The sequence below is a fragment of the Suncus etruscus genome, chromosome 3 (assembly GCF_024139225.1).
Source record: "Suncus etruscus isolate mSunEtr1 chromosome 3, mSunEtr1.pri.cur, whole genome shotgun sequence".
Lineage (NCBI taxonomy): Eukaryota > Metazoa > Chordata > Mammalia > Eulipotyphla > Soricidae > Suncus > Suncus etruscus.
Genome location: NC_064850.1, coordinates 4584208 through 4606004, shown reverse-complemented (window position 1 = coordinate 4606004; position 21797 = coordinate 4584208). Strand labels below are relative to the sequence as shown.

Here is a 21797-nt window from a genome sequence, read left to right as displayed (position 1 = left end):
AAAAAAAGAAAGTCATCTGAAAATTTCAAGTTGGAGTGTTGCGGAGTAACAAATGTTATTCAAAGATGACTGTAGCTGTTGGATTAGCTGGATTCTACCCTACTTATTATTTGTTCTTTCTCCACCCCAGGGTGTGATCTGCTGTTGGATTACTGGGTTCCACTTTACTCAGTATTCCTTCATTCTCTACCTTAGAGTGTGGTCTGGTTCTTGCTAATAAAAAGCCTAGGTTTCAGGAAGGCTTTGTATTCATTCTCCAGTCTTCGTTCACTAAGCTACCTGCCCCTTAGGAGCGGAAGGCTTGTGTGTTGGAATTCCTGAGCCCATTTTGATGCCCTCTTCGCTGTGTGGATTATTTCCTGCCTCAGCATTTGCTTCCAGACCTGCATCTCTTTAGGTCATGGTTTTGGAGCCTGAGGCTTCCTTCTCATGTAGCTTTGTAAATTGGAGGTTCAAGGTGGAAGTAGATAAAGCAAGATCCTTGGTAACTGAGATCCATGAAGATCCTCCTATCTTGCACTGAGTCATATTCAGTCATATAGTGAATAACATCAAAAGACAAAATAAAATGTGAATGGCACTTTCAGTTAAGTTCAGATGTTAAGGTAGCTTGAATAGAATGGTAGTAGACTGGAAATGGAAAAATTTGATAGTCAAGATATTGAGGTATTCTTATAATCTCAATAGAATTTCATCTGTGAAAAATTGCCTTAGTAATTAAGTCAAATACTTTTTTTTTTTTTTTTTTTTTTTTTGGTTTTTGGGCCACACCCAGCGGTGCTCAGGTGTTCCTCCTGGCTGTCTGCTCAGAAATAGCTCCTGGCAGGCACGGGGGACCATATGGGACACCGGGATTTGAACCAACCACCTTTGGTCCTGGATCGGCTGCTTGCAAGGCAAACGCCGCTGTGCTATCTCTCCAGGCCCCGTCAAATACTTTTAATTAATTTTTAAAAGTCTATTTATGATCAACATGATTTGAAACTTATACCTCTTAATCTTATAGATAGCCTTTCTGTTACTCAGAAATAAAATCTCTGTAAACTAAAAAGCTATTTCTAAAGCTATATTAACCAGTATAGTAGTATAGGCCACATTTGCCAATGAAATATGGCTTGTCTTAATTGAGATGTGTTAATATTAAAACATATACCATATTTAAGAAACTTAGTATGAAACTAGATTAATTATTGCATGTTGCATGCTTAAATACTATTTTGGATATATCGAATTAAGTACATTTTTTAAAAAAATAATCTTGCTTATTTCCCTCAGAGAGAGAGAGAAAAACACAGAATGGTCTCACTCATCTATGGGTTTTAAGAAAAATGAAAGACATTCTTGCAATAATAATTTTCAGACACAAAAGAGAAAAGAGCTGGAAGTTCCAGCTCACCTCAGGAAACTCACCACAAATAGTGATGAGTTTAGTTAGAGAAATAACTACATTTTGAACTGTCCTAATAATGAGAATGTATGAGGGAAATGGAGAGCCTGTTTAGAGTACAGGCGGGGGTCTGGTGGGGAGGAGGGAGATTTGGGACATTGGTGATGGGAATGTTGCACTGGTGATGGGGGGTGTTCTTTACATGACTGAAACCCAAACACAATCATGTATGTAATCAAGGTGTTTAAATAAAAAAATGATCATTAAAAAAATAATCTTGTCTTTGTTTTTTCTTATATCTCTCAAGGAATGTTCAGGACTAATTCCTGCAATAATCAGATCATTGAGGGTAGCTGAATGTTCAAGCCCAGGGGTGCTACCGCAGCCATATTCTGCGGATCATGAAGTACCAGGGATTGTGTCTGGGGATTCAGCATGCTATGCATGTTCTCCAGTCCTGATTTATCTCCCAGTCCATTTTATATGTTTTAATTTAAAAATGTTTTTAAACATGGCTATTTGAACATATATGTAATCAAATATAAAATTTATACTAATATAAAATAAGCATATATAAACTTATATAAGTTATGTAATAACTTCTATAATTACAGACCATCTGGCTCATGATATATTTTTACCAAAGGCAAAGATCTAGTTCACATAGGAAGAAGAGCACAGCATTTAAAATTTCCATTTATTATATTTAGACTTTATATGGTAGATTCTGATTCCAAATTAAGATTCTGGTTCCTAACTCTATAATACTCACCACAATATGACTGAAGCTGCTAGTCTTGGTGAGGGAAAATATTGTTTTATCATTCAAACTAACAAGTTTTGGTTTGGACTTGATTTGGGGTTCCATTTTCATAACTTCATCATCAAATTTCAAATCCTGAGATACTACTGTTGCATCTGAAATATTTTTGCTTTCTTCTAAAATTATATTGTTGAATGAAGAAAATAAAGAGTGAGCCTTGACCTAAAAGTTATCGAAAATATTTTGATCATTATATTTATCATTTTTAAAAGAAACAGATTTTGTAGACAATAAATTAAAATTTTCCATAGAAATTTGATTTCAGAGGAACAAGACAAACAGCAGAATGTGCTAAGCAATTATAATACTATTGGGTAATTATGGTAAGAAATATGAATGAACAAGAATAACATGCAACAAGCCAGAATGTTCTAAAGAAACAAAGTTATCTATGAATCTCTGAGAACTCTGGGGGAATAAAAACATTTATAATAAAATAGCTTACTTTGGGAAAGAACAGGGTTATATCTCAATATAAAAATAAAAACAACATAAAAAAGTAAGTGATAAATACTAAAACAGCTCCCCCAAAAGCTCTGAGAAGTCACATGAATATGATAAATGAATATGGTAAAAGCAATGTTATCCTCAGTGATATCTTTGGAGATTAAATTCTAACAGAAAGAAAAACCAAATGAAAAATAAATGGTACTACACTAAATTTCTTCCCTACGATTCCCCACAAAACAAAACCACTGCACAAAACAACACCTTCTCAAAATACTATTATTTGGAAAAGATAGCCTATGGACGTGTAGTGAATATTTGCACATGACACATGTATGACAAAGGGTTAATGGCCTAGATATATAAAGAACTCATTCACTTCATACTAACAATAAATGAAGTAACCCCATAAAAATAGGCATAAAATTTGATTAACACTTATCCAGCGAACACATATAGCTAGCCAAGAGGCACATGAAAAAATACTCAAAGCCACTAATTGTCAGGTGCATGCAAATTAAATAATGGGATATCTTCTACTCAAGTGGAGATGGCCTAAATCTGATACAAGTTCTGTGAAGGGTGTGTGGAAAAGGAACCTTCACGTAATGTGGATAGCAATATAAACTGATTCTAGAAATGACAGTATAGACTTCTCAAAATACTGAAAATAGATGTACATGTGAACAAACAGTCCCACTTCTAAGACTCGATCTTAAGATTATAAGAATACTAATTTGAGGGCCCAGAGAGATAGCACAGCAGCGTTTGCCTTGCAAGCAGCCGATCCAGGACCTAAGGTGGTTGGTTCAGATCCCGGTGACCCATATGGTCCCCCGTGCCTGCCAGGAGCTATTTCTGAGCAGACAGCCAGGAGTAACCCCTGAGCATCGCTGGGTGTGGCCCAAAAACCAAAAACAAAACAAAACAAAAAAAGAATACTAATTTGAAAAAAATACTACTTTATACTCCTATGTTCATCATGGTATTACTTATAATAGCTAAGATATGGAAACAATCTAAAAGCTCAATGATAGGTGATTAAAGAAAATATAATATATATCCACAAACTATAAAGACAACAACAACAAAATTTTTTGGTTATTTTTTGGTTCATGTCTTGTGGTACTCAGGGGTCACTTCTGGCTCTGTGCTAAGAAATTACTCCTTGAAAAGTTTGATAAACAAACAAAAAAAGGATCATATGAGGTGCCAGTGATCAAATGTGAGTCTGCAGCGTTCAAGACAAATGCCCAAATGCTATCGCTCTGGCCTAACAAAAGTTTTCTGTTAAGAATGAATGGAATCGAAGAGGATTATGGTAAGCGAAGTTAGTTAGGAAGGAAACATAAATATTTTCTATTTAAATAAAGCAAAGGAAGAGATAAAACGAAACTAAAATAAGCCCTTGAATACTAAATGTAGGACTGAGGTTACCAGAGGGGTGTGTGTATTTGAACAACCAGTTTTCATTCTATTCTGGATAATTTTTCTTGCTGGTTCTTGTCACTCATTGGCTTGAAGTACCTGTGCATTGAAGCTCCTTTTGGATTGGTCCCTTTCCCTATCTGTTCTCCACCCCAGGGTGTGGTCTTTCGCTTCCCAATGAAGACCCAGGGTCTCAGGGAGAAACTCTTTGTGGTTTCAGTTTTCCACAACTGAGCTATCTGCCTGCTGGCCTTAGTGTTAGGAGTGGAAAGTTTGTGGTGGAATTTTTCTAGGCCTGTACTATCCGCTTCAACTTTGTGTGGATTACTTCCTATGTCAGCTTTTGCTCCTAGACCCATGTTTCCCCAGTCCCTTGATATTCGGCCATGAGGCCTCTGCTTTAGGTGTGAACATTGAGTGCAAGGTGTCCAATAGACTATGGTGAAAAATTATTTGTTATCTGATGTTTAGATGATACATAAATGATACACACATTTGAGGAGATAAGAACCTATATTAATAATATGCAGTGTTGAAAAACAATACTACTTACCTACATAAAGAGAAAAAAAGAAATTAGTGATGTGAACTTAATATTGGAACAGCTTTTCAGAACATAAAAATTAAAAATAAGTACAAAATATGAAAGGGGAAAGCATGTGAAGGTTCAATTCCAAATGCCTAATTTTTAATTAATAGGTTTTTAAATAAAGAAAATAGCCCAGGGACTAAAAATAGAATGGATGAGGAGCTAATCAGGACAGTCAGAGAAGAAAGCTGCAACAGAAATAAAGACTTAAATGCCCATATGAAAAAGTTCATGAAATGACAAGCAGAAGGACAATGGAATTCAGGTTTCACTGAACAGTAACATTGCCTATTACTGACTTTATCTACCCTCTCAGATTCTTTTTTATTTTGAATCATTATGTTTAGTTTGTTAGGATTTATGAGTTATGTGTTCTGCTTATTGGCTGAAATCCCATACATAACAACAATATGACATATAAGTAGCCAGAATAATATACTCAATAGAACATTTAAGTCCTATATAAAGAAATGGAGAGGACTTGAGTAAACAGAATGGAATAACATTTCTTTTCTTTTTTTTTTTTTTTGGTTTTTGGGTCACAGAAATAGCGTCTGGCAGGCTCGGAAGATCATATGGAATGCCAGGATTCGAACCACCGACCTTCTGCATGAAAGACAAACGCCTTATCTCCATGATATCTCTCTGGCCCTGAATAACATTTCTAAATGAGAGGACCAATATTGTGATAAAATAAGTGCATCCCAGTTGTTTAAAATGTATTTTAAAACTTTACAATAGTAACAATATTACTACTTTATACTTTAAGTATTGATATGCCATGCTCATCCAGATGAAATTGTTTTTGGTGGGGATTGGACATCTGGTACTGCTCAGAAGATATTCTACACAATGGAGTACTATGCAGCAGTTAGGAAAAATTAAGTCAGAAAATTTCCTTATATACTAATGGACATGGAGACTATTATGCTGAGTGAAATGATCTAGAGGGAAAGAGATAGACATAGAATAATCTGACTCATTTGAGGAATATAAGGAAAACTAGATATAGGATGGTAATAAACCGAGACAATAGACACGAAGGTCAGGAGGTCCAACCTAGGGTAGAAAGCTTGCCCCCAAAGAGTGGTGAGTGTAGCTAGAAAAGGGTCTACTAGGACAGTGAGTTGAAACTGATCACTCGGGACAAGAACTTAGTGCTAAAAGTGGAGAAAATAACAGGCAAGGAGGCAAGGCATCCCTCCATTAAGAATCGTGCAAATACAGAGTCAAAGAGGAAAGAGAAAGAGAGAGAGAGAGTGAGAGAGAGATTGAGAGAGAGACTGAGTGAGAGAGAGAGAGAGAGAGAGAGAGAGAGAGAGAAGTAATGCCTGTGCCAGAGGTAGGTGGGGGAGAGTGGGTGGGAAACTGTAAACTGTATTGAAAACCAATGTACCTAGAAGGGAAAAAAAGGAAGAGAGAGAAAGAGAGAGGAGAAAAATGTATGCCCCAGAGCAAGGAAGGAGAGAGGGAATTGGGGAGATCCCCAATTGGTGGTAGGAGTTGTGAACTGTGTACAGGTGAAGGTTTTTGTATATTATATGACTGTAACTTGAACACACACACATACACACATACACACACAAACAACTGTGGAAAAAAATCCCTGTATTATGAAGGACCTTGTAATCATGGTGTTTAAATTAAAAAATAAAAAATAGGGGTTAGAGTTGTAGCATAGTGAGCTCTGAGCGCAGAGACAGGAGTAATCCTTGAGTACTGCAGGGTGTGGCCCCCCAAAAAAACCCAAAAATCAAAAATAAGCTTTCTTCTTTTTCTTCTTTCTTTTTTCATTCTTGTGGTTATTATTTGGTAATTTTTGTTGCTGGGTGCTTTTTTTTGTAGTTACTGTTTTTTGTTTTTTAATTTATTTTGTTTGTTAGTTCTTTGTTATGTTTTTCTTCTTTTTCACTTTCTTCTTATAAATTGATATTTATAACTTCTAGACAGATTCCTCCTAGTTTTTTCTCTTGTTTTATTTATTTATTTATTTATTTATTTATTTATTTATTTATTTATTTATTTATTTATTTATTTATTTATTTATTTATTTATTTTTCTTCTTCCAACAGAACCACACAACTTGAATCATCTTGTTCTGCCTCATGAATTGAGGGGGAAAAATGAATGGTACCAGGACCAAAGTAGTCATATGAACATTGAGTGGAAATAAAAAACGACCAGACTTAAACACAAAACACAAAATCAACAACAGAGTCAATGTCCTGTCTACAACAAGCTATACTCAGAGGAGATAAGTAACGATAGCAGTTCGGGTGTTCTAATGAGGGAGATATGGGACACATGCTGGGAACAGGGGTGAAGGGAGGACAGCCGTGGTGGTGGGAATAGCTCTGAATCATTGTCATTATGTACCTTCAATATTACTATGAACAATTCATAATTCATTTTGGTCACAATAAAAATTACTTAAAAAAACTGGAAAAATGTTTCTGCAATAAATAATTTAATAGAGAATGTTTACAACATATATAAAAGATAAGCAACAAAAAAGTAACCCATAAGCATGTGACAAATAAAATATCCCTGTCTTGCTCATCAGGTTAGAAAATAATAATTATAATAGGGGCCGGCGCGGTGGTGCTAGAGGTAAGGTGTGTCTGCCTTGCCAGCGCTAGCCTAGGATGGACCTTGATTCGATCCCCTGGTGTCCCATATGGTCCCCCAAGCCAGGAGCGACTTCTGAGTGCATAGTCAGGAGTAACCCCTAAGCATCACTGGGTGTGGCCCAAAAACCAAAACCAAAATCATAATAATAATAAATAATAAATAATAATAATAAATTTTTGGGTCACACCTGGCAGCACTCAGCAGTTACTCCTGGCTCTACACTCAGAAATTGCTCCCGGAGGCTCGGAGGACCATATGGGATGCCGGGATTCGAACCACCGACCTTCTGCACGCAAGGCAAACGCCTTACCTCCGTGCTATCTCTCCAGCCTAATATTATTATTATTAATAAAAAGAATAGTAATATATTGCTAAGGATAAAAAACTGAACACTCACACTGAGACTTGTAAATGGTTGAATCTTTGTAGGAAAAATGAATAAAATCTATCAAAATTAAAGTGCAAATACCTTTGAATCATCTAATTCTTCTATAACTCTATCCTGCTGAGAAATTACCATATATGTATAAATATACATCTATAGTAATTTTTCAATGAACTACTGTTATTAATTTATGTGTCATTATTTTTATGGGATCCTAGATCAAACCCAGAATTTCATACATGAGAGGCATGCAGTTTGCTACTAAGTCATATCTTATACGAAAAATACCATTGGATAGTAATAAATCTAGAAGTGTTATCAAGACATGCCATAAGTTATCAACAAGAGGATAGTCAAATTACTATATAGAATAGAAAGTCAAATTATTGTATATGATTTTAGTTATAATGGTCAAATTATTGTTCAAAACTGTCAAGGTATCAGATATAGATATCAGGACAATGAATAGATCTATCTGTATTAGAGTGAAAATATGTGCAAGACCTTTTGAAAGAAAAAGATAGCAGAACTTTAGAACTAGCTCATATTATGTAAAATGTATATAGTAGCAGTTATTTCTAAAATTTTTAAACATTAAAGAAAGATCTTTAAAGGCAAAGCTGTAAAACTATTGACAGTGAATGTTTGTGAATAAAATGGTTGTACAACTGAAAAAAATCAGAATTTCCTATTTACTCTATATAGTTGCAATGTGGTTTCAATCTTTTCTGATTCACATAGCCACAGACTGTTAAGATAATATATTTGCATGATAAAATAGATTGCATAATGGTTTGTTTTAAAAATTAAGATTTAATAAAATAATTACCTATATATTAAACATGGCATAACACAATTAGACTTCAAATTACTTCTCTGTTCTCATTTTAAAAATTCAAGTTTTAAAAGTACATTCTTACCACTGTAAGATACTCAAATTCAACAACATATTCTGGTAAAACAAGGTCGTGATCAAAGACAAACCACTTGCAGTGCCGAATGCGACAATCACAGTTTCTGGGTCCAACGATAGAATCTGGAGAAAATCCCAAAACAAAAACAAGAAAAAAAAAACTTTTAAAAAGGAAAAAGAGAAAAATCACTCTTCATAATCAAATTAATATTTTTATTCTTATCAGATCAATAAATAATAAACAACAAATGGCTCAGAAGCTGCTCTCAGTGGTACTCAGGGGTTGCACTGGTGGTGTAAAACCTTTGTAATGAGGAGGATGCCTGAGCATAAGAAAACACAAACAAGTGTTTTAAGAATTCATTTTAGCAAGGATCATGCAATGTGGGAATACAACTGGGGTCAGTCACCTGCAAGACAAGTGTCTTAAACCCTGCGCTATCTCTTTGACCCTAATTATATATCTCTATCTCTATCTATCTATCTATCTATCTATCTATCTATCTATCTATCTATCTATCTATCTATCTATCTATCTATCTATCTATCTATCTTTCCCCCTAAATACTTTTCCTTTTCCTTTTCTTTTTGGGTTGGTTACATCCGTATTTATTAATGATAATTTTTTCATAATTCATTTTTATTATCTTTATTTAAACACTGTGATTCCTTTTCAATATATGGTTATCTATGGCTATACAGGTTGTTTTTTAAAGTTTGGGTCACAGCCGGCAAGTCTTACTTCAGGCTCTGTACTCAGGGACCACTCCTGGAGGGCTCAGGAGACACTATGGGATGCCTATGATCTAAACTAGATTGGCTTGTGCAAGATAATCACTCAATATGCTGTTAATATCTCTCTGGCCCTGGCTGTGCAGTTTCGACAAGCATATTATTTATTATTTTAAAATCTTTATGTTAAGTTTTTTTATCCTTTGAAGCACATATGCATTAAATATAAAAATATCAGAAAGTTCTTTGGAGTTGGAGTGATAGTACAGTGGGTAGGATGCTTGCCTTGCACAGAGCTGACCCTGGTCTAATTCCAAAGCCAGGAGCATCACCATGATCCCAAAGCAAAGCTTATAAATGTAGGTATATTGATGTCAACGAAATAGAGAATAGAACCCCATTAATAGCTAGAAATAGTTTTATAGTAAATTTAAAATAATCTTAACATATAAATTAAACTGTAAGAATACATTAAATACAAATATGTTGTATTTAGAGAGATAAATATGCAATTCTGTTTATTTCAGACATACTTAGTAAAACTTTTTGAGGAAGAAACACTGAATTGGCCCTTGGATAGTTGGCTCGACTGACCGAGTCATGTTCATAAGCTTGAATACACTGGCCAAGAAAAACCTTTGTAATGAGGAGGATGCCTGAGCATAAGAAAACATAAACAAATGTTTTAGAATTCATTTTAGCAATTTTCCAATATCACTTTCTTACTTTATCAGACAGACATTACTATATGATACAGATTAAGAGTTCATAATTTCTAATTTGCAACAACAATATTTTATATTTTATTTATATTTAGCACACAACACAGTCCTTGATCAAAATAGGTATTTGTTGGAAATATTAAATACATATTATAGATTACCATAAGTATTAATAATACATATTACAATCTACATATAATATGTGATGACGTAAAAGATTTATAGAAAAGCAAGATTTTAGGAATATTTTAAATAAATAATTTAAAACAAAGTTGAGCTAGAGAAACATAACAGGGTAGGCTGCCTTGCACATGGCTAATCTGAGTTCAATCTCTGTCATACCATTTGGTCCCCCAAGCACTACCAGGAGTAATTCCTGGGTGCAGAGCCAGGAGAAACCTCTGACCATTGCTGGATCTGGCTCCCAAACAAAGAACCCACCAAAAACTCTACTGTACCTGGATAAAAGTCATTTCTATACATCAGTATTTCATACATAGCTGAGACATTAGGAACTATTTAACACATAAATACTGAATAAACAAGCATTTATTCCTTTTCAATATTTAAGAAACAGATCTTTTAAACGCAAAGTGCCTTTAGGAGGAGCTGAAATAATAATTTCTAATTTCTATGAATATAACAGATAATATTTTAGACTAAGTTATATAATATAAACAAGGAGGCTCCGACTGGTTTTGGCACTTATATTTAAAAATGGATTTAAAGAAAAACAATGAAATATTTTAAAATATATGAATGGAGACTGAGAAAAAAGAAGCAAATGTTTTTTTTCTCAAGTAAGACTTATTTCAGGGCCCGGAGAGATAGCACAGCGGTGTTTGCCTTGCAAGCAGCCAATCCAGGACCAAAGGTGGTTGGTTCAAATCCCGGTGTCCCATATGGTCCCCCGTGCCTGCCAGGAGCTATTTCTGAGCAGACAGCCAGGAGTAACCCCTGAGCACCGCCGGGTGTGACCCAAAAACCAAAAAAACAAAAAATCAAAAAAAAAAGTCTTATTTCAAAGTGTAGTAATTTTATTTTCTGATTATTATTAAAATATTAACTAATTATATATTTTAGTTAAAATAGTTAACTATCATTAATGACAAACTACTACAAGATGTATATAACTTTGTTCAGAATGAAACATTTTAGATTTATAATACGGAACCTACTCTCACTTATAAACATTTTATTTATTTAGGACACAACTTAATGAACAAAATGACTATGAACAATTTCTATTTCATATAAGTTCGACTTCAAGAATTAAATGAGTAATAAATGGATCTCGTACTATTAATTTGATATAATAATCACTGAAGGAAGTGTTGATAGACTATTGTTACTAAAGTAACAAATAGAAAGTCAGATACAAGACCAAATAAAAGTTTTAGCAATCTTTAGGATGTTAAAACTGAGTATCAAAATATTATGAAAACAATAAATGCATCCATAATAGAATAAAAACGTTTAAAACTACTGTACATGTTACTTACCATGTCTAAAATCTTCATGCTCAAGAAAACTTTTATTTTCATCCTTGTGCTTTTGCATCAGAAATTCAATTCTAGGACATTCGCATATACTTAGGCTGTTAGCAAGAACAACACCTTCATTTTTGAGAGGTATCTATTTAAGAAAAGGCAATGAATATTTTTCCAAATATTTGGTAAGAATTTAACATTAACATGGTTTGTTTTTTTTTTAAAGCATGGTTAGTTTTGACATTTTATGTTTATATATCTGGGCAAAGAAAATGCAGGTTTAGACTCACTGAAAAATCACAGATAACTTGAAGGTAAAATTTTTATTTGGTAAAATAACTCACATATTTTAATTTTTATACAAATAAATTATAAAAAGTGATATAGATAAAAAGTTAAAATCAAGACAATATTTGTGAAGCAGGAGCTATATAAATTCACCTATTCTTATTCTACCCCTTCATTTTGCATGCTTATCCAAAGCTGTAGATTTTGTACCTAAATCTGTTTATAGCAATCGTATGTTACTGAAAACTGTTTGGAAGTGTTTCTGTTTCTTTGATTTCCTGGAAGAGCCTGAAAATGGGCAGTAGGTCCTGTTTAAAAATTCACAATAACTCAATAGTTAATCTATCTGGGCCTGCGTTTTTTTTTTTTTTTTTTTTTGAGGGGAGGAGGTTTGATTACCAATTCAATTTCCTCTGTAGTAACTGATCAGTTCAGATGTTCTACATTTTCTTGGTTCAACCTGGGGAGTTTATAAGAGTCCAAGAATTTATCCATTTATCCTGGGTTTTATTGTTTTGTGGCATAAAGATCTGACGATCTTTTGAATTTCTGGGGTATCTTTTGTGATGTCTCTCCTTTCATTTATAATTCAGATTATTATAATTCTCCTTCTTTTAATACTTTTTATTATAACACAATTATTTACCAGGATGTTCATAATACAGTCTTTTGAGGCATCAAATATCCAAACACCAATCCTACCAGCAGTGTGACCCTCTCTTCATCAGTGTCCCCAATTTCACACCCATCACTATAGCCTGCCTCCTGCAGGCACAAACAAATTTACTTCATAGTGTTTGTTACAATAAACAAATGAAATTACCAAAACTTAGATTAACAAGGGTAATCTAAAATAATTATCTGCTCTCCAGGGTGTTAGTAATGTTAGTGTCTAAGGTTTTACTGGGCTTTGGTTGTTCAAGTTGAGCCTTCTACGTTACTGTTTAGGCTCACTGAGTTTAATATATAATTTTACCATCAGATTTTCTGTAATACTACTGGACTAACACTACTATAAAAAAATTTTTTTCGGGGCCGGAGAGATAGCATGGAGGTAAGGCATTTGCCTTTCATGCAGGAGGTCATCAGTTCGAATCCCCGCGCCCCATATGGTCCCCTGTGCCTGCCAGGAGCAATTTCTGAGCCTGGAGCCAGAAATAACCCCTGAGCACTGCCGGTGTGACCCAAAAACCACAAAAAAAAAAAAAAATTTTTTTTTCGTCTCACTGCTATAATCTGCAAGTGACCATACGGTCCAGAATTTACAGATCTGAAACTAATTTGGTAGCACTGCAGTTTAATAAGGTTAAGTTGTGGATCTTGGCTCATTTTGTTGGTCCTTTTCTATGATCTTAAACTGTGCTGCTAGGTTATTTTTTGTGGGCCTTTTCTTCTTTGCTAATGTGTACTTGCGTTGCTATGGTCTTTATTCTTAACACTGCTTTTTCTGTGTCCATTATGTTCTGGTATCTCATATCTTTATTTTAGTTATTTATAGAATTTTTTTGATTTCCCCTATTACCTACTGGTTGTTCAGTAGTGAACTGTTTAATTTCCAAGAATTTAAGGTTTTTCTTGCTTCTGTTTGTGATTAATTTCCATTTTCAACACATTATGAGAAAATGGAAACACATTCCCTGTTTATCTGGAGGGTTAATATTGTCAAAATAGCAATAACCCTCCAATTATTACACAGTTTCAGTGAAATCCCAATAAAATTACTATGGCAATCAAATTACTATTTGCAAATTACTATTTGCAATCAAATACTATTTGCAATCAAACCATTGTGGTTAATAACACTTCCATCTTCATTGAAGCCCCCAGCTCCACTGGACATTCTCCCCATATTGTTACTAAAATGTTTCTTGCTTATCATGACTATTAGCTTTGTTAATGCCTAGATTAACCATCAAACCTGTTGGTCCAGTTTCCAACCTCATTCTCGAACCTCATTCTGCAGATGGTCAACGCCTCCACCATCACTGACCCTGCCTATCTGCTATTCATCTCAACCGCCCTTCTGCTTTGGCGACCCCCTGCCTGTCTCTGACCCCTTCGCTCTGCAATCCAGCCCCAAGCCTCACTTCGGCATCACCTTGGAACAGGTGGTGGAACTTGAACTTTGCCTTTTGGTACCCAATATGATTCCCCCTAAAATTGTAATCAAATTCTTGTCGTTGATTTCTCCTTTCAGTTCATGATTGCCCCCAATTTAACGTTTTTTGCCTGTTTCACTAGTTTATCTCCCCCATTGTTTTACATTTGTTTCTTTAGTCCTAGTACCACTGTGTTTTGGTTGTTTTAATGCCTAAATTGACTGTTAGATCAAAAATTGCCTTATTACCTCTTAAATATAATCTTGTGTCTCTCCCCCGCTGCAGTACAAAAATCAAACACTGCCATCACCCTAGCCTTATTAAAAGGCCTAGGTGTTATTGGTGTAAGCACAAATATTTATTCATTGGTTCATACTCTAGAATCTGCTAATGCCTTATAACTGTTGCTAAAAATGTTTACAAACTTAAAGAAGTTTACACTATTGTTGATTTCCTAGCAAAGAGTGCAGAATAACCACCGTGGTTCAAAATTAACATTTTTTTTGAGGAAGGGGGGGAATTTGTGTCATCCTTAGAGTAAAATGTTGCTTTTTAAAATAAATTCGGCTTAGCTAGAGATAGCATTCAACACATAGAGGATAATTTAGTAAATAGATAAAAAGATATAGAGCAGAGTGAGAGCTGGTACAAAAATTGGTTTTCTACCACTCCATGGATAACAACAGTGCTCCCAGCCTTTTTGGGGCCCTTCATTGGCTTTATGTTGCTTGTTTCCTTTGGTCCTTGGGCTTTTCGCAAACTCACCACCTTCGTAAAGAATCAAGTGGATGAAACAACCAGAAAGGACTCAAAGGTTCTGTACCAACAACTATGCACCTCAGAAGACCAGCTGACACCTGACATCTCCCCTCCTGCCAACTCTCCGCCACTTAAGTTTGAAGTTATCGAGGAGCTGGCGCATAGACCTCAATCTGTGTGCTCGCGCCTTGCCAAGCTTTGGAAACGACTGACTCAAGGGTAGCAGATGCGGTGACTGGAAGCCCCACACCTCTTCACCCAGTGTGGCCAGTCCACCGAAGCCCCACACCTCTTCACCCAGTGTGGCCAGTCCACCGAGGCACGTCTGTCCCTTCCATATTGTATACTAAACAGGGGGAGATGTGGGAGATCGAGCACCCCACATATCAAAGGAACTCTGAATGAATTTTCCACCGCCTGCCTGATTCAAGCCACAAAAGTTTGCATAGCCCCAAACCAACAGAAAACTCTGCAAATAAATTTAGCTCAGCACAAAGAATCTGGCTTAACCAGATGCCTTAACCTTTCCATGGAACCTGTTTTTGTAACTGCTCTCAAGCATGTAGTTATAGATATGTTTTTGTAAAGTTTAAATTATGATCCTTATTGCTTGCACAAAAGATAGATCTAAATGAAAAATAGGCTAAACAAATAATTGTATTTGTGTAAATATCAATTAGCTATTTGTTTAAGAATTTGCTTCCCCTCCCCCCATCCTGCCAGGTTCCTCTTTATCCTTCCCGCCATCAAAATGTGTTTATGCTCCCATTGGTTAAAATTGTTGTACTTGTAAAAAAAAAAAAAAAAAAGAATTTCCATACAGTTTCCCCATGGAGTCTGAACCAGATAATATTGTCACTAATTGTGAAAAGGGTTACTTTTGTTACCATATTCCCACCAACATAGGTTGTTTTGTTTGTAATCATTTTTATTTATGCTATTGTCACTGGTGTGCTATGGTTTCTTGTTGTTTTGACTTGTATTTTCCTCATAATAAACAGCATGAACACGTAAAAAAAATGTTACAATCAAAAAACATTACTATGGCATTTTAGAAAGCAACAAATCAAATTCTTAAAACTCCTATGAAATATGAACTCTTACTTTCCTCAATAGTGAAATCAATCCTAGGGGAAAAGAATAAGGGAGGCATTGCTCTCCTCAACTTCAAACTGTACTACAAAGCCATAATAAGCCAATCTAAACAGCATAGCACTGTAATAAGTAGAGGCTCCCAGACCAAGGGAATAGAAGTTAAAATCCAGAGGCAGATACTCAGATATATGGTCAGTTAATCTTAGGTAAAGGAGCAAAAACTATGAACGGGAGCAAAGATAGCCTGAATAACAAGTGGTGATGAAAACACTGGTTGGTCACATGCAAAAAAAAAAAAATGTCAGACTTCTTCCTAACACCATGTAGAGAAGTCAAATAAAAATAGATTAAAGGGGCCGGAGAGATAGCACAGAGGTGGGATGTTTGGCACAAGCCATACCCAGGATGGATCTGGGTTCGATTCCCAGCATCCCATGTGGTCCCCCAAGCCTGCCAGGAGCGATTTCTGAGTGCAGAGCCAGGAGTAACCCCTGAGCATTGCCTAGTGTGGCCCCCCCCCAAAAAAAGGATTAAAGACCTTGATATTAAAACTGAGTCCAAACCTACAATTACAGAAACAGAATGTCTCCTATCAAGATATTTGGCTTTAATGTCTCCATGACATTAAAGATAAAAGCATCTTTAAGTACTCAGTGCCATTGGCTAAGCAAATAGGAACAAGATGAACAAATAGAAATAAGAATCTTCTGTACTTTAAAGGAAACAGGGACCAAAATATAAAGATACCCCAAAGACTTTGAGAAAATATTTGCCCAGCACTCATCTGAAAAGGGTTAATATCTAAGATAAATTGTTTTAAAACTAAACAAAACAAAAATTTCCTCAAAGAAGACATAAATGGCTAAAAACATCTGAAAAAATGCTTTGCATCACTGATCATGAGGGAAATGCAAATCAAAACAACACTGATTTCCTCCTCACACCACAGAGACTAGCACAAATCTAAAAGAATAAGTCATTGTGTTGGCATGGATGAGGGGGGTGGGAAGTGACCCTCATTTACTGCTGATGGAAATGCCAACTGGTCCAACCTTTTTAGAAAATACTATTAAAGTTTCTCAAAAAAACTAGGAACTGAGTTTTCATATGACCTATCAATTCTGCTTCTTGAAATATACACAAGGGCCCAAACACACAACGGAAAAAAAAGATTTGCATCTCTATGTTCATTGTGTCACTATTCACAAGAGTCAAAATCTGGAAACAACCTAAGTGTCCAAGAACAGAAAACTGGATAGAAAAACTGTAGTATAAATTCACAGTGGTTCTTATTCTCATTGTACAGAAAAAAAAGGCAATTAAGAGGTAAAGTCAGAGAGCTGCTCAATAGCAGTGACATTTTAATTTTATGTGAGCTATGATGTGGAAAAGATTAGGAGGCACTGGTTTATACTAACTGCCTCACAAAACAGGCAAGAAAGCTGAACATTTTGGAGTGAGGGAATAACATTGATAACAAAGAACTATCAGCAGAAAAGTTGGAAAAATGAAGTAGGAAAAAGAAATGGTGGCACTGGTGAGTGCTGCCTGTGTATGTTTGTCTCCTGTCCTGTCTCCTGAACCTCTTGGGAGTGGGCCGAAAAGGGCCCAGAAAATTCGCTCTCCCAGAGGCTCATTCATGCGCCAGAATGCCAAGGAACTGCTTCCAAACGTGAAAACCGGCTATAAGCAGTACTTCGGAACGTCAGGCTGGGAAAATCTATACCTGCCCAGCGGTTCCCGACTGTGAGAAACTGTGAGTGCTGCCTGTGTGTTTGTCTCCTGTCCTGTCTCCTGAACCTCTTGGGAGTGGGCCGAAAAGGGCCCAGAAAATTTGCTCTCCCAGAGGCTCCAGAAGAGCATGGCTGCTCTGCTTCACTATGGCCATGCGCTCTTTCTAATGAAAGAATGCCACTGCAACAAGAAGAAAAAAATCACACTAAGAACTGTGCTGAATCACTGAAGCCCAGCATTTATCTCTGGACTGTCTTCTCTGCTGCGTGCTCGAGCCTAAGATTTGATCCTGTGTGAGGCTTCATCCACAGAGGGCTTCCCTTCCTTGGAGGCAAGTTGAACCAACCAGAAAGGGCGGAGCCAGAGGAGCATGGCCACACACATCTTTTAGCCAATGAATACCACCACAACACGTAGAAAAACCCACAATACAAGTGTGGCAATGGGGAAACAACACAGGCTAGCATAAGACATAGAAAATGAAGATGACAATTATGATGACCAGAAAATAGCCAGCCAACTAATCAATCTCTCAGATAAGGAGTTTAGATAAGAAATACGGAAGATGCTCAAAGAACTCAAAGAAACCATGGATCGAGTTGAACAGAACACTAATAAGAACCAAGAAAATATAAAGACAGAAATCACAAAACTCAAAACTGAAATAACAGGTCAAATAATAGGCCAAAAAAACTCAGTAAACAAATTAAATGGCAAAATGGATAAGCTCTCCAACAAGGTAACAGAAGCTGAGAATAAAATTGGTGCTGTGGAAGATGAGATAAATAACAACTCCATACAGTGGGAGAGATTGGAAAAAAAAACTTAAAGCAAATGAACAGACAATAGAAAAATTAGTCAAAGAATGGGAACAGATGAAAATAGAAGTCTATGATAAGCTCAACAGAAACAATTTAAGAATCATTGGAATCCCAGAGGCCCAGGAAGAAAATTTCCAGAAAAAAATCTACGGTCAAGAACATCATTAAATAGAAACTTCCAGAGCTAAAGAATATATGCAATCAAATCCTGCATGCCTGAATAGTACCAACCAAAAGAGACCCCAGAAAAAATACCCCAAGATACATTTTAGTCACAATGATGAATCCCACAGATAGAGAGAGAATTCTGAAAGCAACAAGATCAAAAAGGGAAATTATATTCAAGGGAACATCCTTGAGGTTTACAGCAGACCTGTCACCAGAAACACTCAAGGCCAGAAAGCAGTAATGGGATATTGTGACAAGACTGAATGAAATGAATGCTTTACCTAGAACACTGTACCCAGCAAAATTCACTTTCCAGTTTGACGGAAGAATACATGGTTTCACAGACAAACAACAGCTCAGACTCAAAACCAGTCTTAAGAGAAAAACTGAAAGACCTAATTGAAGACAAGACCGACCAAAAGACACACCAAATTTCGATATAAAGATGGCATTAGATCCCAGGAAAATTCTTTCTCTCAAAGTCAATGGACTAAATGAACCAGTTAAGAGACACTGAGTGGCTAAATGGATCAAAAAACTCAATCCAACCTTCTGCTGCCTACAAGAAACTCACCTGAATAGTCAGAACAAACATAGACCAAAATAAAAGGCTTGAGGAAAATTATCCAAGCAAACAACACCCATAAAAAAGCTGGAGTGGCCATACTAATATCAGATGATGCAAACTTTATACTCAGGAAAGTTGTAAGGGACAAAGATGGACATTTTGTATGGAAACACATACCCTGTTCATGGATTGACAGGATTAACATAAACAAAATGGCAATACTCCCCAAAGCATTGTACAGATTTAATGCGATCCCTCTAAAGATACACGTGACATTATTCAAAGAAGTGGATCAGGCAATTTTGAAATTAATTTGGAACAATAAACACCCTAGAATAGTTAAAGCAATCATTGGGAAAAAGAATATGGGAGGAATTACTTTCCCCAACTTTAAATTTTACTACAAAGCAATAGTTATCAAAACAGCATGATATTGGAATAAAGACAGGCCCTCAGATCAGTGGAATAGGCTTGAATACTCAGAGAATGTTCCCCAGACATACAATCACCTAATTTTTGATAAAGGAGCAAGAAATCCTAAATGGAGCAAAGAAAGCCCCTTCAACAAGTGGTGTTGGCACAACTGGCTAGCCACTTGCAAAAAATTGAAATTAGACCCCCCCCAGTTAACATCATCTATGAAGGTAAAATACAAATGGATTAAAGATCTTGATATCAGACCCAAAACCATAAGATATATAGAACAACATGTAGGCAAAACACTCCAGGATATTGAGACTACAGGCATCTTCAAGGAGGAAACTGCACTTTCCAAGCAAGTAAAAGCAGAGATTAACAGATGGGAATATATTAAACTGAGAAGCTTCTGCACCTCAAAGAAAATAGCACTCAGGAAACAAGAGCCCCCCACTGAGTGGAAGAAACTATTCACCAATACCCATCAGACAAGGCGCTAATTTCCAAAATATACAAGGCATTGACAGAACTTTACAAGAAAAAAAAAATCTAATCCCATCAAAAAATGGGGAGAAGAAATGGACAGACACTTTGACAAAGAAGAAATACAAATGGCCAAAAGACACATCAAAAAATGCTCCACATCACAAATCATCAGAGAGATACAAATCAAAACAACTGTGAGGTACCACCTCACACCCCAGAGATTGGCACACATCACAAAGAATGAGAACAAGCAGTGTTGGCGGGGATGTGGAGAGAAAGGAACTCTTATCCATTGCTGGTGGGAATGCCACTTTTATTCAACTTTTATGGAAAGCAATATGGAGATTCCTCCAAAAACTGGAAATCAAGCTCCCATGCGATCCAGCTATACCACTCCTAGGAATATAACCTAGGAACACATCAATACAAAAATCTCTTCCTTACACCTATATTCATTGCAGCACTATTTACCATAGCAAGACTCTGGAAACAACCAAGATACCCTTCAACAGATGAATGGCTAAAGAAACTGTGGTACCTATACACAATGGGATATTATGCAGCTGTCAGGAGAGATGAAGTCATGAAATTTTCCTATACATGGATGTACATGGAATCTTTTATGCTGAGTGAAATAAGTCAGAGAGAGAGAGAGAGAGAGAGAGAGAGAGAGAGAGAGAGAGAGACGGAATTGTCTCACTCATCTATGGGTTTTAAGAAAAATGAAAGACATTCTTGCAATAATAATTTTCAGACACAAAAGAGAGAAGAGCTGGAAGTTACAGCTCACCTCAGGAAGCTCACCACAAACAGGGATTAGTTAGAGAAGTAGCTACATTTTGAACTATCCTAATAATTCGAATGTATGAGGGAAATAGAAAGCCTATCTAGAGTACAGGTGGGAGTTGGGTAGGGAGGAGGGAGATTTGGGACATTGGGGATGGGAATGTTGCACTGGTGATGGGTGGTGTTCTTTACATGACAAACCCAAACACAATCATGTATGTAATCAAGGTGTTTAAATAAAATATATATAAAAAAAAGAAATGGTGGCACTAAAGGAAAAGAGAAAATAGCATGCTAGCTAGAAAATAATGCTGTGTTGAATGGAATGTTCTTTGAAGATGGAAAAGACCTTGAAGATTTTAAAACAGAGTAAACAAATTGATTTCTAGATCATCTACATAAATATTACTACATAAATAGTAAATGCATAGAAAGACTTTATAGATAAGCATATAAAATAACACTTTAGGGACAATGCAAAGAAGAAAGATTTATATATTCTGATAGCATTATTTTCTGGTAAAATAGTGAATAGAAGTGTCCTATGAATAGGAACAAAAGGATTGAGTGAGAAATCATGCTTAATTAAAGGTAGAGAGTCCTGTTGATTAGGAAGAGAGCATTAGTCTAAATATTTTATGCTACCTTGCTTGTTTCACTGTCTTTGAATCCTTTTTCAAGTATTTGTAGTAGGTGTTTTTTCTTCACTGCATTTTCAGGTTCAAAAACATAAAATAGGCATTCCAGCATCTTTTGACAGTTCCTTAAGAATAATTGAGGTAAAAAATGTTTGAGAATTGATTTTCAAATAAGCTTAGACATAGAAAAGAACAATCATATGTTCTGTCTGAAATATTTCCCACTACACCTGACATTCAGGCATCGCTATTAAAACTCTCCTTCAGTCTCAAAAAGAGGAAGTGGATAAACTAGGTTCTCAGTCTAGTCAAGGGTGAGGCATGCTAAGGAAATACTTACTACAAAGATGTATTGATAATATTCTAGACTTTAAAAGACATTTTTATAAAA

At 35.9% G+C, this 21797-nt stretch overlaps 1 protein-coding gene across 1 annotated transcript in view; it reads right to left on the bottom strand.

Moving 5' to 3' along the window:
* Positions 1-21797, bottom strand: part of LRRC9 (leucine rich repeat containing 9) — a 108967-nt gene that overhangs the window by 66672 nt on the left and 20498 nt on the right. The window contains exons 11-15 of the mRNA XM_049770250.1: positions 21414-21531; positions 11560-11692; positions 9869-9991; positions 8611-8726; positions 2160-2372 (exon numbers count right to left, since the gene is read on the bottom strand). Of these exons, the coding sequence (XP_049626207.1) occupies positions 2160-2372; positions 8611-8726; positions 9869-9991; positions 11560-11692; positions 21414-21531 (703 nt within the window). The remainder of the gene's footprint in view (positions 1-2159; positions 2373-8610; positions 8727-9868; positions 9992-11559; positions 11693-21413; positions 21532-21797) is intronic.